This window comes from Gorilla gorilla, chromosome 2 (genome assembly GCF_029281585.2).
Source record: "Gorilla gorilla gorilla isolate KB3781 chromosome 2, NHGRI_mGorGor1-v2.1_pri, whole genome shotgun sequence".
Lineage (NCBI taxonomy): Eukaryota > Metazoa > Chordata > Mammalia > Primates > Hominidae > Gorilla > Gorilla gorilla.
In genome coordinates, this window is record NC_086017.1 from 111,231,361 (window position 1) to 111,247,139 (window position 15,779).

A 15,779-nucleotide genomic window follows, 5' to 3' on the forward strand; every position below is an offset into this window, starting at 1 on the left:
CGGAAACCCTTTTTCTTTCTTTTCGCCCCGCTGGTGTTCGGGAGATTGACTTCTGGAGTCCCCGTCGTAGCTGGTGTTGTCCCCTCTACCTTCAGAAAAGAAGGGCAGATGGCCCTCTTGCCTACTGAAGCTGAGGAGGGGCGCGTATACAGCGGGCTAAGGGCGCTTAAGAGATCCGAGTGGAAGAAAAAGCAGCGCCACAGCACTGGAATGGGCGGGAGTGGCAGAAGAGTTGTGAAGGCTATTGGCTAGCAAGGGTGGTGGGCGGGGCGTAGACCGAGCTACCCAGTTTACTGGTCGATTTCGGATCCAGTTTTCCAGTTATAGCCACGTTGGCACCTCTTGAACCTCTGTGGCCGTTAGCACGGTTTTCTACCCGCGTGCCCGAGAAACCAACGGATTAGAAGGACTTTTAAAGATGTGTGAGGAAAGAGCTCACCGCTGAAGAAGGCTGCTGCATCACTGAACTTCTTATCACTAACATAGCCAGATTTTAGTTTGGACGAATTTGAGGTTGTAGGGGAGATAGCGATGGCAGAAGACTAGCTGGAAATGGCACATCTAGGTTGGCTCCAGTCGAAACGGTTTGAGCGTGGTCGCTGTGGCTCATCGTCGGCACCAATTAACGAAGCGATGACATCTGCGTTGTTAGGGGTTTCTTAAACTGAGTTGGTAGAAATGCGAAGCGTCAGGGTTCCCGCTGGCTTCGAGCCTTTCTTGGCGTATTTGTATCTTGAGCTGATTTCTGCGTCAGCCCACATCTCGCTCTGATCCGCACACCCCCTGGGTTGTTTTGCAGTAGCGGTCTCAGCCCTCTTCTCGTCTCATTCCCAAATCGTAATTTCAGTTCACAGCTTTTTATCTATAATAGCTTTATCAACTCTTTTTCCGATGCTCTGCACCAGATCTCTTAAAATATAAAATTACCTTGCAAGGTATTGTTTGGAATACACGGTATTTTCATGAAGACAACTATTAATAGAAAAATCAGAGTCCAGAACTATGGCTCTCCATTTCTGGTATACTGGTTTGCAGAAGCCTTACATTAAAATTTCATAAATGATTGTTTTGCTGTTAAGTGCAACAACATCACAGTAGAGCTACATAAAGATTGAAAGGAGATATTTTATCAAGTGGCACCAGAATGGACTGATTAAAATAGAATGGCCTAATTGGAAAGAATTTCAGGATCACCGGTTTCTCCTGCTTCATGTAAGTTCCTATTAGTAAATTGCCTTCTGGCAATAGGGTTTCTTAGCAACAGACTAAAAAAATGGGCTAAAAATAGCAGTGGAATTGAGTTGATCGTTGCAGGCAATAGGCTTTTCTCCCCTCCTGATCCCCCAATCCCCAAAGGCAAATTTTCTGCCCCTTAATATAAGCTCTGCCTTGCCTTTTTCAGAACACAAGTTAGGATTTTTTTTTTTTTTTCTGAAATTTCAGTTTTGCTGTGGCCTCTTGGAGGATTGTAGAGTGCTAACAACTACAAACTTGATAAGAACTAAAACATTTGAAGTTTTTTTTTTAAACCTTTTTCTTATTTATTGGAGTAAGCAATACACTGTTACGGTTAAACTCCAAAAGTTACAGAGTTTACTGTGAAAAGTCTTCCTTCAGTCCCTGTCCTCAGCTGCACAGTTCCCCTCTCCAAAGGGAATCAGTGTTATTTTCTTGAAACATTTTTTGGATTAATATTTATCTAAAGGCCTGATTTTGTTTGGTTTTATTTTTAAGGTTGGCATTAGTAAACGAATCTGTTCTGGTTACTTTTATACTTTGATAAACATCTCATTTCCATTCTCTAGCCTATGCTGCTCTATTCTCTCATTTTCTCCTCCATTTCCTAATTGATGGTACTGTAGAGCCAAATAGAGTGTCGCTTACTGGCTTTGGGACCTTACTGATCTGATGCATGTTTTTCTAATCTGTGAAATGGTGAAAACATCTACCTCTCAGGCTATAGTAAAGATTTAATTAGATAATATTTAAAGTTCTTTTGATGTTTGTTACAAAGTAATAGATATTTGATGATTAGTTCTCAGTTTTTCTAAATTTTAAAGTAAAGAAGTAAAATACTGCCTTTCATTTCTAAAAAATTAAAGTTCTGTATATGTGAACATAGACATTATCTTTTTCATGGTAGATTAGTGGAACTCAACTGAAGAAGCTTTCTTCACCTTTGATCTGTATCTTAGGAGGCAGTTAAATGAGACAGTCTAATGGACTAGGTTGTGGAAGACCTGAGTTGTTTTTTTTTTGAGATGGAGTTTCTCTCTTGTTGCCCAGGCTGGAGTGCAATGGCGCCATCTTGGCTCACTGCAGCCTCCGCCTGCAGGCTTCAAGCAATTCTCCTCCCTCAGCATCCCAGTAGCTGGGATTACAGGCGGCTGCTACCATGCCGGGCTAATTTTTTGTATATTGGCCAAGCTGGTCTTGAACTCCTGACCTCAGGTGATCTACCTGCCTCGGCCTCCCAAAGTTCTGGGAATACAGGCATAAGCCACCATGCCCAGCTGACCTGAATTCTTATTCTAGATTTTAATACCACTGAGTTGTGTGTGTGACCATGGGCAACTCTGCTTTCTTTATAATGTGAGGAGGGGTGGATTAGATTATTTTTAAGGCTCCTTATTGTTTTAAAATGATGTAATTCTGTCCCTTCAATTGTCATTGCTACATGAAAGGCCTTTCAGATTGCTAGAGTTGGTAAATAGCTGGTTGACTGGTGTCCAAACCTTCCAGCCAGTGCACAAATCTGCTTATATTAAGCATGTACATATAGAACAGCTCTATTCTCTTTCAGCTGTCTGATGTTTTCATTCTGTTTTTCCTTACTGAAAAATTACTGAAAAGAATTGTCTACATCTGTTACTTATTTGGCACCCATTTCATCCAAAATCTGTTGTAATCTAGTTTACAACTTTATAATTAGGCTGAAAGTGCTTTAGAAGTCATAAAATTCATTGTGGTTTTTTTGTGGGTGGGGGAGGTTGGCTGTCACCCACTTTTACTTGATACCACTGATTATTCTCTCCTTGAAATGTTCTTTTCCTTGGCTTCAGGAGAATAGATTCTTCTGGTTCTTCTACGCTCTGACCAAACTCTAGATCATTGCTGTCCATCACAGCTTTCTATGATGCTGGAAATGATTTATATTTATGATGTCCAATATGGTAGCCACTAGCCACATGTGGCTATTGAGCACTTGAAATGTAGTGTGACAAAGACTACAGTTTTCATTATTTAATTGATTTAAGTAGTGTCATGTGGCTAATGACTACCATATTGGACAGCACAGCTCTAGATATTCCTCAAGTGAGGAATTTATTAGAATATGTCGTCTTCTTTATCTTCAATCTCTCCATTAGTAACCAAAGTAAATCTCATTGCTTCAGGTACCATTTCTATGCAGATAATCACTGTCTATATATCTTTTGGCATAGCTTCCCTTTTTACCTCTAGCCCTATATTTCTTACTACTTACTGAGCAGTTTTGCTTGGATTCCTGACTTCTGTCAAAAATATAACTCATCATTTTCCCCACTCATTCTTTCTCTTTGTGTTATCCTTTTTTTTTCTTTCCAACATGGAATTTCGCTCTGTTGCCCAGGCTGGAGTGCAGTGGTGTGATCTCGGCTTACTGCAACCTCTGCCTCCTGGGTTCAAGCGATTCTCTTGTCTCAGCCTCCTGAGTAGCTGGGACTACTGGCGCCCGCCACCACACCTGGATAATTTTTTGTATTTTTAGTAGAGACGGGGTTTCACCGTGTTAGCCAGGATGATCTCGATCTTCTGACCTCGTGATCCGCCCGCCTCGGCCTCTCAGAGTGCTGGGATTCAGGCATTAGCCACTGTACCCAGCCTGTGTTATCCATTTTTTCTAATAATACCACTATTACCTTAGCAGTTACTCATATTTGAAACCATAGACCTTTTTAGACCTCTCTCTTTTTCATCCTTACCTACCCAAGCACAAATGATTATGCTGTTGTATTTATATACACACATAAACACAAAATCAGCTGTGAAGTCTTCAACAAATTCAACTTTGTTGTAATATCTTTCTTATAGTTTTTTCACCCATTCTGACACTTCTTAGTTCATATAAGTGAAAACTCCTAAGAGTATGTATAACACATAACAGATACTCAATAAATAGTTTTTTCCCATCTTAGTACAGGCTGCTATAACAAAAATATCATAAAACTACTTAGCTAATAAACTATAGAAATTTATTTCTCACAATTCCTGAGGATGGGGGTTTGAGATCAGTGTGCCAGCATGGTCAAGTTCTGTAAGAGCCCTCTTCTGGGTTGAGGGCTGCAAATTTGGTTTGTGTCCTCAAATAGTGGAAAGGGGCAAGAAAGTTCTCTGGAGTCTCATTTTTATAGGGGCACTCATCCCATTTTTAAGGGCTCCATCCTCATGATCTAATCACTTCCCAAAGGCCTCAACTCCTAATACTATCACATTCCCCTCTTTTTTCTCTTTTATTCATTTCCTTCATCTTGCCTAAATCCTACATTTGCTTGCTTCCCAGGTAATTTCTCTGCCTCTAGTGCCTCTCTTCTATGTGTCACCCTGCACCTTGATACCAATTTACTCTTCCTGTAGCATAACTGTAATTTCACTCTTGAGTGGAAAGACTTTTAAATCCTCTTCACTTTCACTATAAAGTTCAACATTTCTGCCCACCCATGCCTCCCTTCATACACCTCTTCTCTTTCCTTGGTCTACGATATTAGCACCTAGCACTATTAGAAATTACCTATGTGGGCCGGGTGCAGTGGCTTGTGCCTGTAATCCCAACACTTTGGGAGGCCGAAGCGGGCGGATCACCTGAGGTCAGGAGTTCAAGATCAGGTTGACCAACATGGTGAAACCCTGTCTCTACTAAAAATACAAAAATTAGCCAGGCATGGTGGCACACGCCTGTAATCCCAGCTACTCAGGAGGCTGAGGCAGGAGAATCGCTTGAACCCCAGAGGCGGAGGTTGCAGTGAGCCGAGATTACCCTATTATACTCCAGCCTGGGTGACAGAGTGAGATGCTGCCTCAAGAAAAAAAAAAAAAAAAAAAACTCTCAGGTGTACACTTGTCTGTGGGAAAAATACAAAAATAGTATGATCCCCTCAATAGGATGTAAGCCCCACGAGGACAGAAACTGTTCATTTTGTACAGCCAGAGCCCAGAATATAGGTGGTGTGATGGGTAATTTCATGTGTCAATTTGACTGGGCCATGGGATACCCAGATACTTGTTTAAACATTATAAATGTGTCTGTAGTGGTGTTTTTGATTCCTTGATTTTTATTTTTTTTATTTTTATTTTTTGAGACGGAGTCTTGCTCTTGTTGCCCAGGCTGGAGTGCAATGGCATGATCTCGGCTCACTGCAACCTCTGCCTCCTGGGTTCAAGCGATTCTCCTGCCTCAGCCTCCCAAGTAGCTGGAATTACAGGTGCCCGCCACCATGCCTGGCTAATTTTTGTATTTTTAGTAGAGACGGGGTTTTGCCATGTTGGCCAGGCTGGTCTTAAAACTCCTGGCCTCATGATCTGCCTGCCTCAGCCTCCCAAAGTGCTGGGATTACAGGCATGAGCCACTTCGCCTGGCTGATTTTTATTTTTAGTGTATCTATTGTCGGTTTTTGCTTCAAAAAACATAGATATTACAGGTTATTTTAGACCGATAACAAGTTAACTTTGATTATTTATACATACGCATGCAAACTACACTTTAACTCCACTTCCTTTCCTCAATATTTTGTGCTTTCAATTTCACAGTTTAAGTATTTTTATATTGCATATCCATCAACAAGTTGCTGTAGTTATTAATTTTAATACTTTTATCTTTTAGCCCTGCTAAAGATACGTGATTTACACACCCTCATTACAGTATTTAAATGCTACCATTACAGTATCAGAGTATTATAAATTAAATTTAGCTACGTACGTATTTTTACCAGGGAGTTTTATACTTTCAGATGTTTCTGTGTTTATCATTAGTGTCCTTTCAGCTTGAAGAACACCCTTTAGCATTTCTTGTAAGACAGGTCTGGTGGTGATGAACTCCCTCAGATTTTGTGTGACTAGGAAAGTCTTTATCTCATGTTCATTTCTGAATGACAGTTTTGCTGAGTACAGTATTCTTGATTGACAGTCTTTTTTTTCCTTTAGCACTTTGACTATATCATACCACTCTTCCCTGGCCTGTAGGGTTTCTGTTGAGAAATCTGCTGCTAGGCATATTGGAACTGCCTTATATGTTACTTGCTTTTTTTGTCTTGCTGCTTTTAGGATCCTGTCTTTGTCTTAGATCTGTAGAGTTTGATTATAATATGTCTTGTGGTAGTGTTATTTGGATTGAATCTAATTGCAAATCTTTGACCTTCCTGTACCTGGCTATTTATATCTTTCTCCAGGTTTGGGAAGTTTTCTGCTATTACTGCTTTAAATAAGCCTTTTACACCCTTATCTTTCTCTACTCCCTCTTGAATGCTGGTAACTTGCATATTTGCTCTTTTGATACTATCCCATAAACCCTATAAAGTTTCTTTATTCCTTTCCACTCTTTTTCCTTTCTTCTCCTCTGTATATTTTCATATAACCTGTCTTCAAGTTTACAGATTCTTTCTTCTGATTGATCAATCCTGCTCTTGATGCTCTCTATTACATTTTTACATTCATTGTATTTTTAGCTCCAAAATTGGTCTGATTTTATTGTTTCAATTTATCTGGTAAATTTCTCATCTGACCATTTATTATTTTCCTAATTTTGTTGACTTGTTTCTCTGTATTTTCTGAAGTTCTTCGAGCTTCTTTAAAACAGCTGTTTTGAATTCCTTGGCAGATAGTTGATATATCTCTGTGTCTTTAGGGTCTGTCACTGGCATCTTATTTTGTCTGTTTAGTGATGTCACGATTCCCTGATTGTTCTTGTGGTCATGTGTCAGTGTGTGTGCATTCAAGAAGCAGTTACTTATTCCAGCCCTCACAGTCTGGCTTTGTCTGGGAACATCCTCTAACAGTAAGCCTGTCCAGAGATTCTAGGCAGGTCATTTGTTGTGGTCTCCGAGCCTGTGACCACTGCAGCTCTTCCAGCTCTAGGGAGTGCTATGTACTCCCTACTGTGACCAGCACAGTGCCAGGCTGAAATCCCATAGTCACTGAAGCTGACTTAGCACTGGGATGGAATCCTGTGGCTGCTGAGGCTGGTGCAGCACTTGGGTGCACCCAAAGCCCACAGCTGCTGAGGCTACTGCAGCACTGGGGTACATCTGAAGCTTGCAGCCACTGAGGGGGCCTGCCTGTTGCTGTGGGTTATTTGGAGCCCAAGACCACTGTAGTTGGCTGTTGGTGATGTGGGCTGGAACTCAAGTTTGTCTCACAGGGGCTATGGTTTCCCATCTGCTGCTGGGATGGGTCTAGAGTCTCAGTCTGCAGTTACTGGCCTGAAGTCATGGAGCATGGGGGGGTCTACCCAGTGCTGAGTTTTACTGTGACAGGCCTGGTATTGGGGTCCAAGGCAAAGTCTTACCTTTACTTTCCTCTCTTCCTCCCAAGCAGACAATATCTTTTTCCGGGCTGTGCTGCCTGGTCTTGGGGGAAGGGTGACATGGGTAATGTAAAACTGTTCTTCCTACCTACTTAAATGTGTCTTTTCTTATTATTATGCTATAACCAGGTGCTATAATCTCTCACCTGGTTTCCTTAGCTCTCGTGAAGGTATTTTATACATAGGTAGTTGTTCAAATTCATGTTTCTCTGGGGGAAAATTGCTGGAGAGTCCTATTCCACCATCTTGCTCTACTTTCCTCTGTGAGAGTGTTTTGGATGAGATTGATACTTGAATTGGCAGAGTGAGTAAAGCAGATTGCCCTCAGTGTGGTTGGCCCTCATTCAATCAGTTGAGGGCCCAAATAGAACAAAACTTGACCCACCGATGAATAAGAGGGAACTCCTCCTCCCTAAGTTCCTTGAGCTGGGATATTCATCTTTTCTTGCCTTTGGACTTGAACTGAAATATCAGCTCTTCTTAGGTGTAGAGCCTAGTGACTTTCAGACTGAAAAGATACTATCAGCTCTCGTTGGTCTCCAGCTTGTTTACTATAGGTCTTAGCCTCCGTAATTTTGTAAATAAATAAATAGGCTGGGCACGGTGGCTCATGCCTGTAATCCCAGCACTTTGGGAGGCTGAGGCGGGTTGATCATGAGGTCAGGAGTTCGAGGCCAGCCTGGCCAAGACAGTGAAACCCTGTCTTTACTAAAAATACAAAAATTAGCTGGGTGTGGTCGTGGGCGCCTGCAATCCCAGCTATCTATCTATCTATCTATATATATATATATATACACACACACACACGCACACACACACACATATATATACACACACACACACACATATATATATATATATTTTTTTTTTTTTTTTTTGAGTCTCACTCTTATAGCCCAGGCCAGAGTGCAGTGGCGTGATCTTGGCTCACTGCAACTTCCGCCTCCTGGGTTCAAGCGATTCTGCCTTAGCCTCCCGAGTATCTGGGATTGCAGGTACCCACCACTGTGCCCAGCTAATTTTTGTATTTTTAGTAGAGACGGGGTTTCACCATATTGGCCAGGCTGGTGTTGAACTCCTGACCTCAGGCGATCTACCCACCTCAGCCTCCCAAAGTGCTAGGATTACAGGCGTGAGCCACCACACCCAGCCTAAATATATATTTGTGTATATTTAATTAAATATATGCATAAATATATATGTACATAGCTTACCCCTATCTATCTATCTATCTATCTATCTATCTATCTATCTATCTACCTATTTTATCTGTCTATAATTAGTCTTGTTTCTCTGAAGAACCCTAATACAGATTTTGGTACTAGGAGTGGGGTGCTAATGTAACAGAAAAATACCTAAACAAATGGAATTAGCTTTGGAACTGGTTGATGGGTACAGGCTGGAAGATTTTTGAGGTGCCTGCTAGAAAAAGCCAGCATTGTTGTGAGGGAAGTGTTGGTAGAAATATGGATATTAAAAGCAATTTTGGTGAGGGGTCAGAAAGTAAAGAGGAGAGCTAGAAACAAAGCTTCCATTTTCTTAGAGAATACATAGATACATGAACAGAATATTCATTCAAATGTGGATGTTAAGGGCCATTTTGGTGTGATCTCAGATACAAACAAAGAACAGACAGTTGGAAACTGAAAGGTGATCTTTATTATAAAGTAGCAAAGAATATGGCTGCATTGTGTCCTAGTGTTGTGCAAGGTAGAACTTGCAAGTAATGAAATTGGATACGTAGCAGAGGAGATATCTAAGTAAAGTATCAAAGGTACACCTTGGGTCCTCCTTGCTGCTTATAGTAAAATGCAAGAGGAGAGAGGTGAATTGAAGAAGGAATGGTTAGGAAAAAGGAGCCAGAACATGGAGATTGGGTACAACTCATGGACTTAATCAGCCATCTCATCAGAAGCCAAGAATAGAGATGGGATTTTACCAGCAGAAACACTGCCGGCTGAGACTAAGGAAACAGAAAAAATGAGACAGGATGAAGGAAAGCTATCAGACTTAGATTTTATAGGATGGGACCATAGAGCTATTTGGCTCTGAAAATACTTTATCCTTCAAGAAAAGGGAAGACTGACTCCAACAGCAATTCAGAAATCCTCAGGGCTGCCAGTCCCACTACAGGCCCAGGGAGTAGGTTTGAATCCTTCTGTTTTTCAAAGAGTGGGTGTGCCCTTCCAGTTTTGGTGGGTCAGGAACCCTTGCCTACTATATCAGGGTCAGGGTCAGGTTTGCCCTAGCAGAGAGCTTGTGGACTGGCCTTACTCCTTAAGCTGAAGGGGCAAGGCTACCCTGTAGAGCTGTGAGAATGATACTACCACCCGAGTGGGCCTGGGGGGCAGAGAGTTGAACCAAAGAGGGTTATTCTCTAGCTTTAAGATCCAGTGGAATTTTCCTTGCTAGATTTTGGACTTGTTACAAAACCCATCACCTCTTCCTTCTTTGCTATTTCTCCCTTTTGGAGTGGGACTGTCTATCCTATGCCTTGTCCCATCATTATATTTTAGAAGCCCATGACTTGTCTGGTTTCACAGGTTCACACCTGCAGAGAATTTTGCCTCAGGATGAATCACACTTCAGTTCTCTCCCATACCTGATTTAGATGATATTTAATGAGACATTGGACCTTAAGCTTTAGAGGTGATGTTGTAATGAGTTAAGACTTTTAGCACATTAGGGTGGGATGAATGATGAAGGTATTTTGTATGTAAGAAGGGCATGAATTTTGGAGGCCGGATGCCCCACTCTTAGTACCAAAATCTGTAGTACTCTACAAGTGTTGCTATAACAAAATACCACAGACTGAGTGGCATAAACAGCAGAAATTTGTTTATCGTGCTTCTGGAGGCTGGGGAGTCCCAGATCAAAGTTCAGGTCTGTTTGTTTTCTTGTGAGGGTTCTCTTTCTGGCTCACTGTAGGCCACCTTCCCTCTGTTTCTCACATGACCTCTTTGTATGCATGCAGAGAGAGAAACTCTCTGATGTTTCTTCTTATAAGGGCACTAATTTCATCAAACCAAGGCCCCACCCTCATAACCTCATCTAACCCAAATTACCTCCCCAAAGTCCCATCTCCAAATACCATCGCATTGGGGGTTAGGGCTTCAACATATGGATTTTGGGGGAACACGGGGGACAAAAATATTCAGTCCATAATAGTTAGCATATAATAGGCACTCAATAAATACTGTTTTAAGTAAATAAATATTCTGCTAAAGGTATCAAAGAAGGAAAAAGTGACATTCAAGATTGTATTAGCCATTTTTGTGTTGCTATAACAGAATACCCAAGGCTGGGTAATTTCTGAAGAAATTTATTTAGCTCATGGTTCTGCATGCTGAGAAGTATGGCGCTGGCATCTGTTTGGCTTCTGGAAGAGGCCATGTGCTAGATCAAAACATGGCAGAAGTTCAAAGAGGATGTGAACATGTGTGAAGACAGACCAAACGAGAAACCTTGCTTTGTAATAACCCACTTTCTTAGGAACTAATCTGTTCCCAGAGAGCTAATCCAGTCTCTAGAGAGCAAGAACTCACTACCGTGAGAATAGCACCAAGCAAAAGGGATCCACCCCATTGACCTGAACACCTTCCATTAGGCACCACCTCCCTCCCAACTGCCACATTTGGGATCAAATTTCAGCCTGAGTTTTGGTGGGGACAAACAAACCATATCCAAACAATAGCATAGATGGAATAGGTAGGGTTTGCATTTACTTAAAAAAGTATTTATTGTCTATTACATGCTTCCCCTAAACTCCCAGAATACTTTTTCTGGGACTTCCTCAAAATTTACTACTTTTCTGCCTTGTTTTATAGTATTATACTTGTCCTAACTCATCTACTGGATTATAAGTATCTCAACATCAGAAGCTGTGTCTGATTTATTTTGTATCCTGTACAAAATCTACAATGCCTTCTCTAATTCTATATGTCAGAGCAAAGTAATATGTTTTCTCTTTTGTATTAGACCATCCCTCAGATTCTATTTCTTCCTCACAATTACTGTATTGCCATAATTATTCATTCTCATATCTGCTGCCTATGCTCAATTCTGAGTCCCTGAAGGGCAGGGAGCATGTTCTAGTCATCTTTGTACTCCTGTATCTGTAAGAGGGTTGGGCATATGATGGGTGCCTGTTAACTTATTTATCCACCCAACGCAGTACCTGAAATATGGTCAATGCGAAATAAAAAGTTGATGAAGTGTTTGTTGAACAAGTTTCTAACTGATATTGTTGTCAATATTAACAGTCTGGTACCACCATTGCTGTCCAATACCACTGGTGTCAGCTGGGACACCAATTGCTCCTGCTGCTGCAGCTGCCACCACCAGAAATAGTCTACTTCCATCACAACCACCTTTATAGCCTCTGGCTAGATCCCAGTCCCTAGCATGCTGTGGTCACTGCTACCACTTCCACCACTGAAGCTGCTTCCTGGAAGACCTGATTGGTTTGTACTTTGTATCTCATTTATGATATGTGGAAGCCTGTTTCTTTTGAGCCCTTATGCTGTTATTTTTTCCCCCCAATCCTGATGGTTTCTGCATTATTCAACTTCCATCAAAGCATCAGTTGAGTGGGTGGTACTGCTTCACTTCTCAGGGGGAATGTCACTTTATGATTCAATCAAGTGGTTGCCCTTTTTGCTGTCAGAAGGAGCATCTGCATTTATCTTCAGGGAACAATCTGTAGTAACACTAGTTTCCTCTCCTTAGCTGTGACTGATAGCTCATATGTATATTTTATGCACTCATTTGCCACCTTTCTTCCCACTCACATGGATTTATAAGATCTTTCCATTTTCATCAGTTTAGTTCATTGCCACCCAGAAGAATTTGTGTCATTTGTAAATGCAGAATTGTTGCCCTGCACTTTAATTTATAAAAATATTACATACAGATTATGCTCATGGTGCCCTACACAAGAATGCTGGGGCAAGTGGGTGTTGAGGTCCAGCATGCACTTTGCTCAGCACAGCCTTCTGTCAGGCTGGGTCTGCCTGGAGAAAGGTGCTTCTTTTTATGATTTGCATGAAAATGCTGGTCCATTACTAAGTGATGGGCCTACAGTAGAGTATTCACTCATAAAAGGCATTCAAACTAGCAGCCATGGTTATACAGTGCTGTTCTTAGCATTGCTCTAGCACTGAACCTGAGAGCCTCTAGGCTGTGCTTTTCCATCTTTCTGCCATTTTTTCCCGACCAGTGGAAGATAGCCTTAACTTCAACAATGAAGAAAATACCCAATTTTCTCAAATTTTGAAAAACATTCAAAGCTGCAAAAAAAAAAAAAAATAGTTTCTGTAACTATGTTCTGACTATCTGTTGCTGCTTCACGAACTACCCCAAAACTCAGTGTCTTGAAACATTGCTTTATTACATATCATAATTTTGTTGCTCAGGAATTTGGATGTGGCTCCTCTGGTAATATCAACAGAGATTACTCCGTGTTATTCAGCTGCTGAATGGGTTGGTCTGAAGGGTTCAAGATGGTTTAATCAAGGTTAATGAAAGTGGTCAGGTGCGGTGGCTCACGCCTGTAATCCCAGCACTTTGGGAGGCCGAGGTGGGTGGATCACTTGAGATCAGGAGGTTGAGACCAGCCTGGACAACATCGTGAAACCTCGTCTCTACTAAAAATACAAAAATTAGCTGGGCATGGTGGCAGGCACCTGTAATCCCAGCTACTTGGGAGACCGAGGCAGGAGAATTTTTTGAACCTGGGAGGCAGAGTTTGCAGTGAGCCGAGATCGCACCACTGCACTCCAGCCTGGGCAATAAAGCTAGACTCAGCCTTAAAAAAAAAAAAATAATAAAGTTAATCAAAGGGCAGATGATCCTGCGTATACCTGATCTAATCAAGAGAGCCCTTCAGAGAGGTCAAAGAGATTGGAAGTGAAAGAGATTTTTCCTGCTGGCTGTGAAGAAGCAAACTGCTTATGGAGGGGCCACATAGCAAGGAACTCTAGGAGCTTAGAGTCATCCCTGGCCAACAGCCAGCGAGAAAATGTCCCACAACTAGAAGAAACTGAATTCTTCCAATGATGGGTGGACTTGGAAGACACATGAGCCTCAGATACCTTGATTTCAGTCTAATGAGACCCTTAATAGAGGACTTAGCTAACCTGTGTTCAGAATTCTAAATCTTGGAGACCGTAGGATAATAAATTAGTGTGGTTTTAAGCTGCTAAGTTTGTGATAATTTGAAATACAGCCAAAGAAAACTAATAAAGATACCTAAATAACAAAAAGGGTAATTCTACCGCATACCATACACAAAATGGCAAATAGATTAAAAACCCAGAAAACTAAAACTTTAAACTTTTAGGAGAAAATATGAGAGAATATCTTGATGACTTTGTGATAGGGTAAAGGATAAGCTTATGAAGAAAAAGATCAGTTTGGGTACATTAAAAGATTTTAACTTACAGAAAACATATACTGCAAAAGAGTCGGAAGATAAGACATACTGGGAAAAGGTATTTGTGATGTTTAAAACTTACAGAAGGTTAATATACAGAATACATGCAGAACTCCTATAGATCAATAAGAAAAAGACAACTCTGAAGAAAAATGAGCAAAGGATATAAACAAGCTACTTGTAAGAGAAGTGCAAATGGAAAATATACATATGAAAACATCCTTAATCTCACCAATAAATAGGGGAATACAAATTAAAACAACAATGAAATTTCATTTTGCATCTACAATATTGGCAACAGTTTTTAAATCCAGCAGTACCAGTGAGGCAAGGATGTCAAAAAATGGAATTGTAAATTGATTGAACTACTTTAGAGAGGCAACCATTATGAGTATTTTTTGTGGGTTCCTTTTCTAAACTGTTAGTGTTTAATAAAATGGAGGACTCAGATACCTCCAATCCAGAAATTTCACCTCTAGATAGACAACACACTGCACACACAAGAAAACCTGTTTAGGGCACCATTGCTTGTAATAGCAAAAAGTGGAAATTACATAAAAGCTTACCAGTAGAAGAATGGATGGATTATTATAAAGATAACACCCTTGATGTTATCTTTCACCATTCAAGCAAAGAATTGGAACTTTGCCACCACCTTAGAAACTTCTTCTATGACTGCTATCCAAATCACAAATCCTCTTCTACCACTTATAAGTAACCATTATCTTGACTATCAACAATAGTTTACTTGCTTTAAAAAAAAAAGTTGTGTTGTCACCCAAATGTGCAACCCCAGATGCTGTGGTTTAGTCTTGCCCATTAGCAAAAATTGATATGTTTTCTAAATTTCTTGTAATCTATATTGGTAGATGAACCTAGAGTCTGGGCTAGACCAAGGTTTGATTCCTTTGCAAGGCAGAAGGCAGATAATGTCTGATTGTCTCTCTGTAATATAAGCAGCCACATATGCTTAATGCTCACTAATTCCATGGTGATCACAAAATGGCAATATTCTAATTCTTTTCTATTCTCTCATTTTCATTTATTAGTTGGAATATTTTTATAAGGGGAAATTGAAATTCAAACTGTTCCATCTGTGGCTTTGAGTCTTTTTGAAAAACAAACAAAAAAGCCCTAGTTGTCATTCATAGTTTCCTTGTTCTCTATTATGTCAAGAGGTTCCAAGGTCATTTTGTTTATTTCCTGCAACAGACCAGGAATCAGCCATTTCTTCAAGAAGCCCTGTTTTGTTATGTTTTCTTTGTCTTTATTTATTTTTTAATCTTTTGTTGCTGCTGCTGCTGTTGTTGTTTAATGAGAATTGGCATTTCAAGGCCACAATCTGGGTGTTCATTGCATTTGGGTTGGCCCTTGCTTCTAGGCCTTTTCAATGGACAGAGTCAGGATATAAATAATACCTTGAGTATATCTTTTGTGTGTGTGTGTGTGTGTGGTGTTTTTGGTCTGTCCTTTTTTTAAAAAAATTATTTTGGTTAAATATATAAATACATTTTTTTGTTTTGATTTTTTTTTTTACATTAAGTTCCAGGATACATGTGCAGAATGTGCAGGTTTGTTACATAGGTATACATGTGCCATGGTGGTTTGTTGCACCTATCAACCCATCATCTAGGTTTTAAGCCCCGCATGCATTAGGTATTTGTCCTAATGCTCTCCCTCCCCTTTCCCCTAACCCAGCAACAGGCCCAGGTGTATGTTGTTTCCCTTGAGTTCATCTTGACCTGTCCCATTCAAATTCATGTCTGCCACAGTTGATTTTGCTAGGTGTAA

The 15,779-nt window shown here is 40.6% G+C and overlaps 1 protein-coding gene across 2 annotated transcripts in view; it reads left to right on the plus strand.

Annotated features, from left to right (window-relative positions):
- Nucleotides 1-331: 331 nt before the first annotated feature.
- Nucleotides 332-15,779, plus strand: part of LNP1 (leukemia NUP98 fusion partner 1) — a 54,879-nt gene continuing 39,431 nt past the window's right edge. The window contains exons 1-2 of one of the 2 annotated variants that reach the window (XM_019023553.4): nt 332-1,212; nt 11,818-12,018. In XM_019023553.4, coding sequence (XP_018879098.1) covers nt 11,960-12,018 — 59 coding nt within the window. In that variant the 5' untranslated portion in view covers nt 332-1,212; nt 11,818-11,959. The remainder of the gene's footprint in view (nt 1,213-11,817; nt 12,019-15,779) is intronic. The other variant, XM_019023554.4, reaches the window with a different exon arrangement.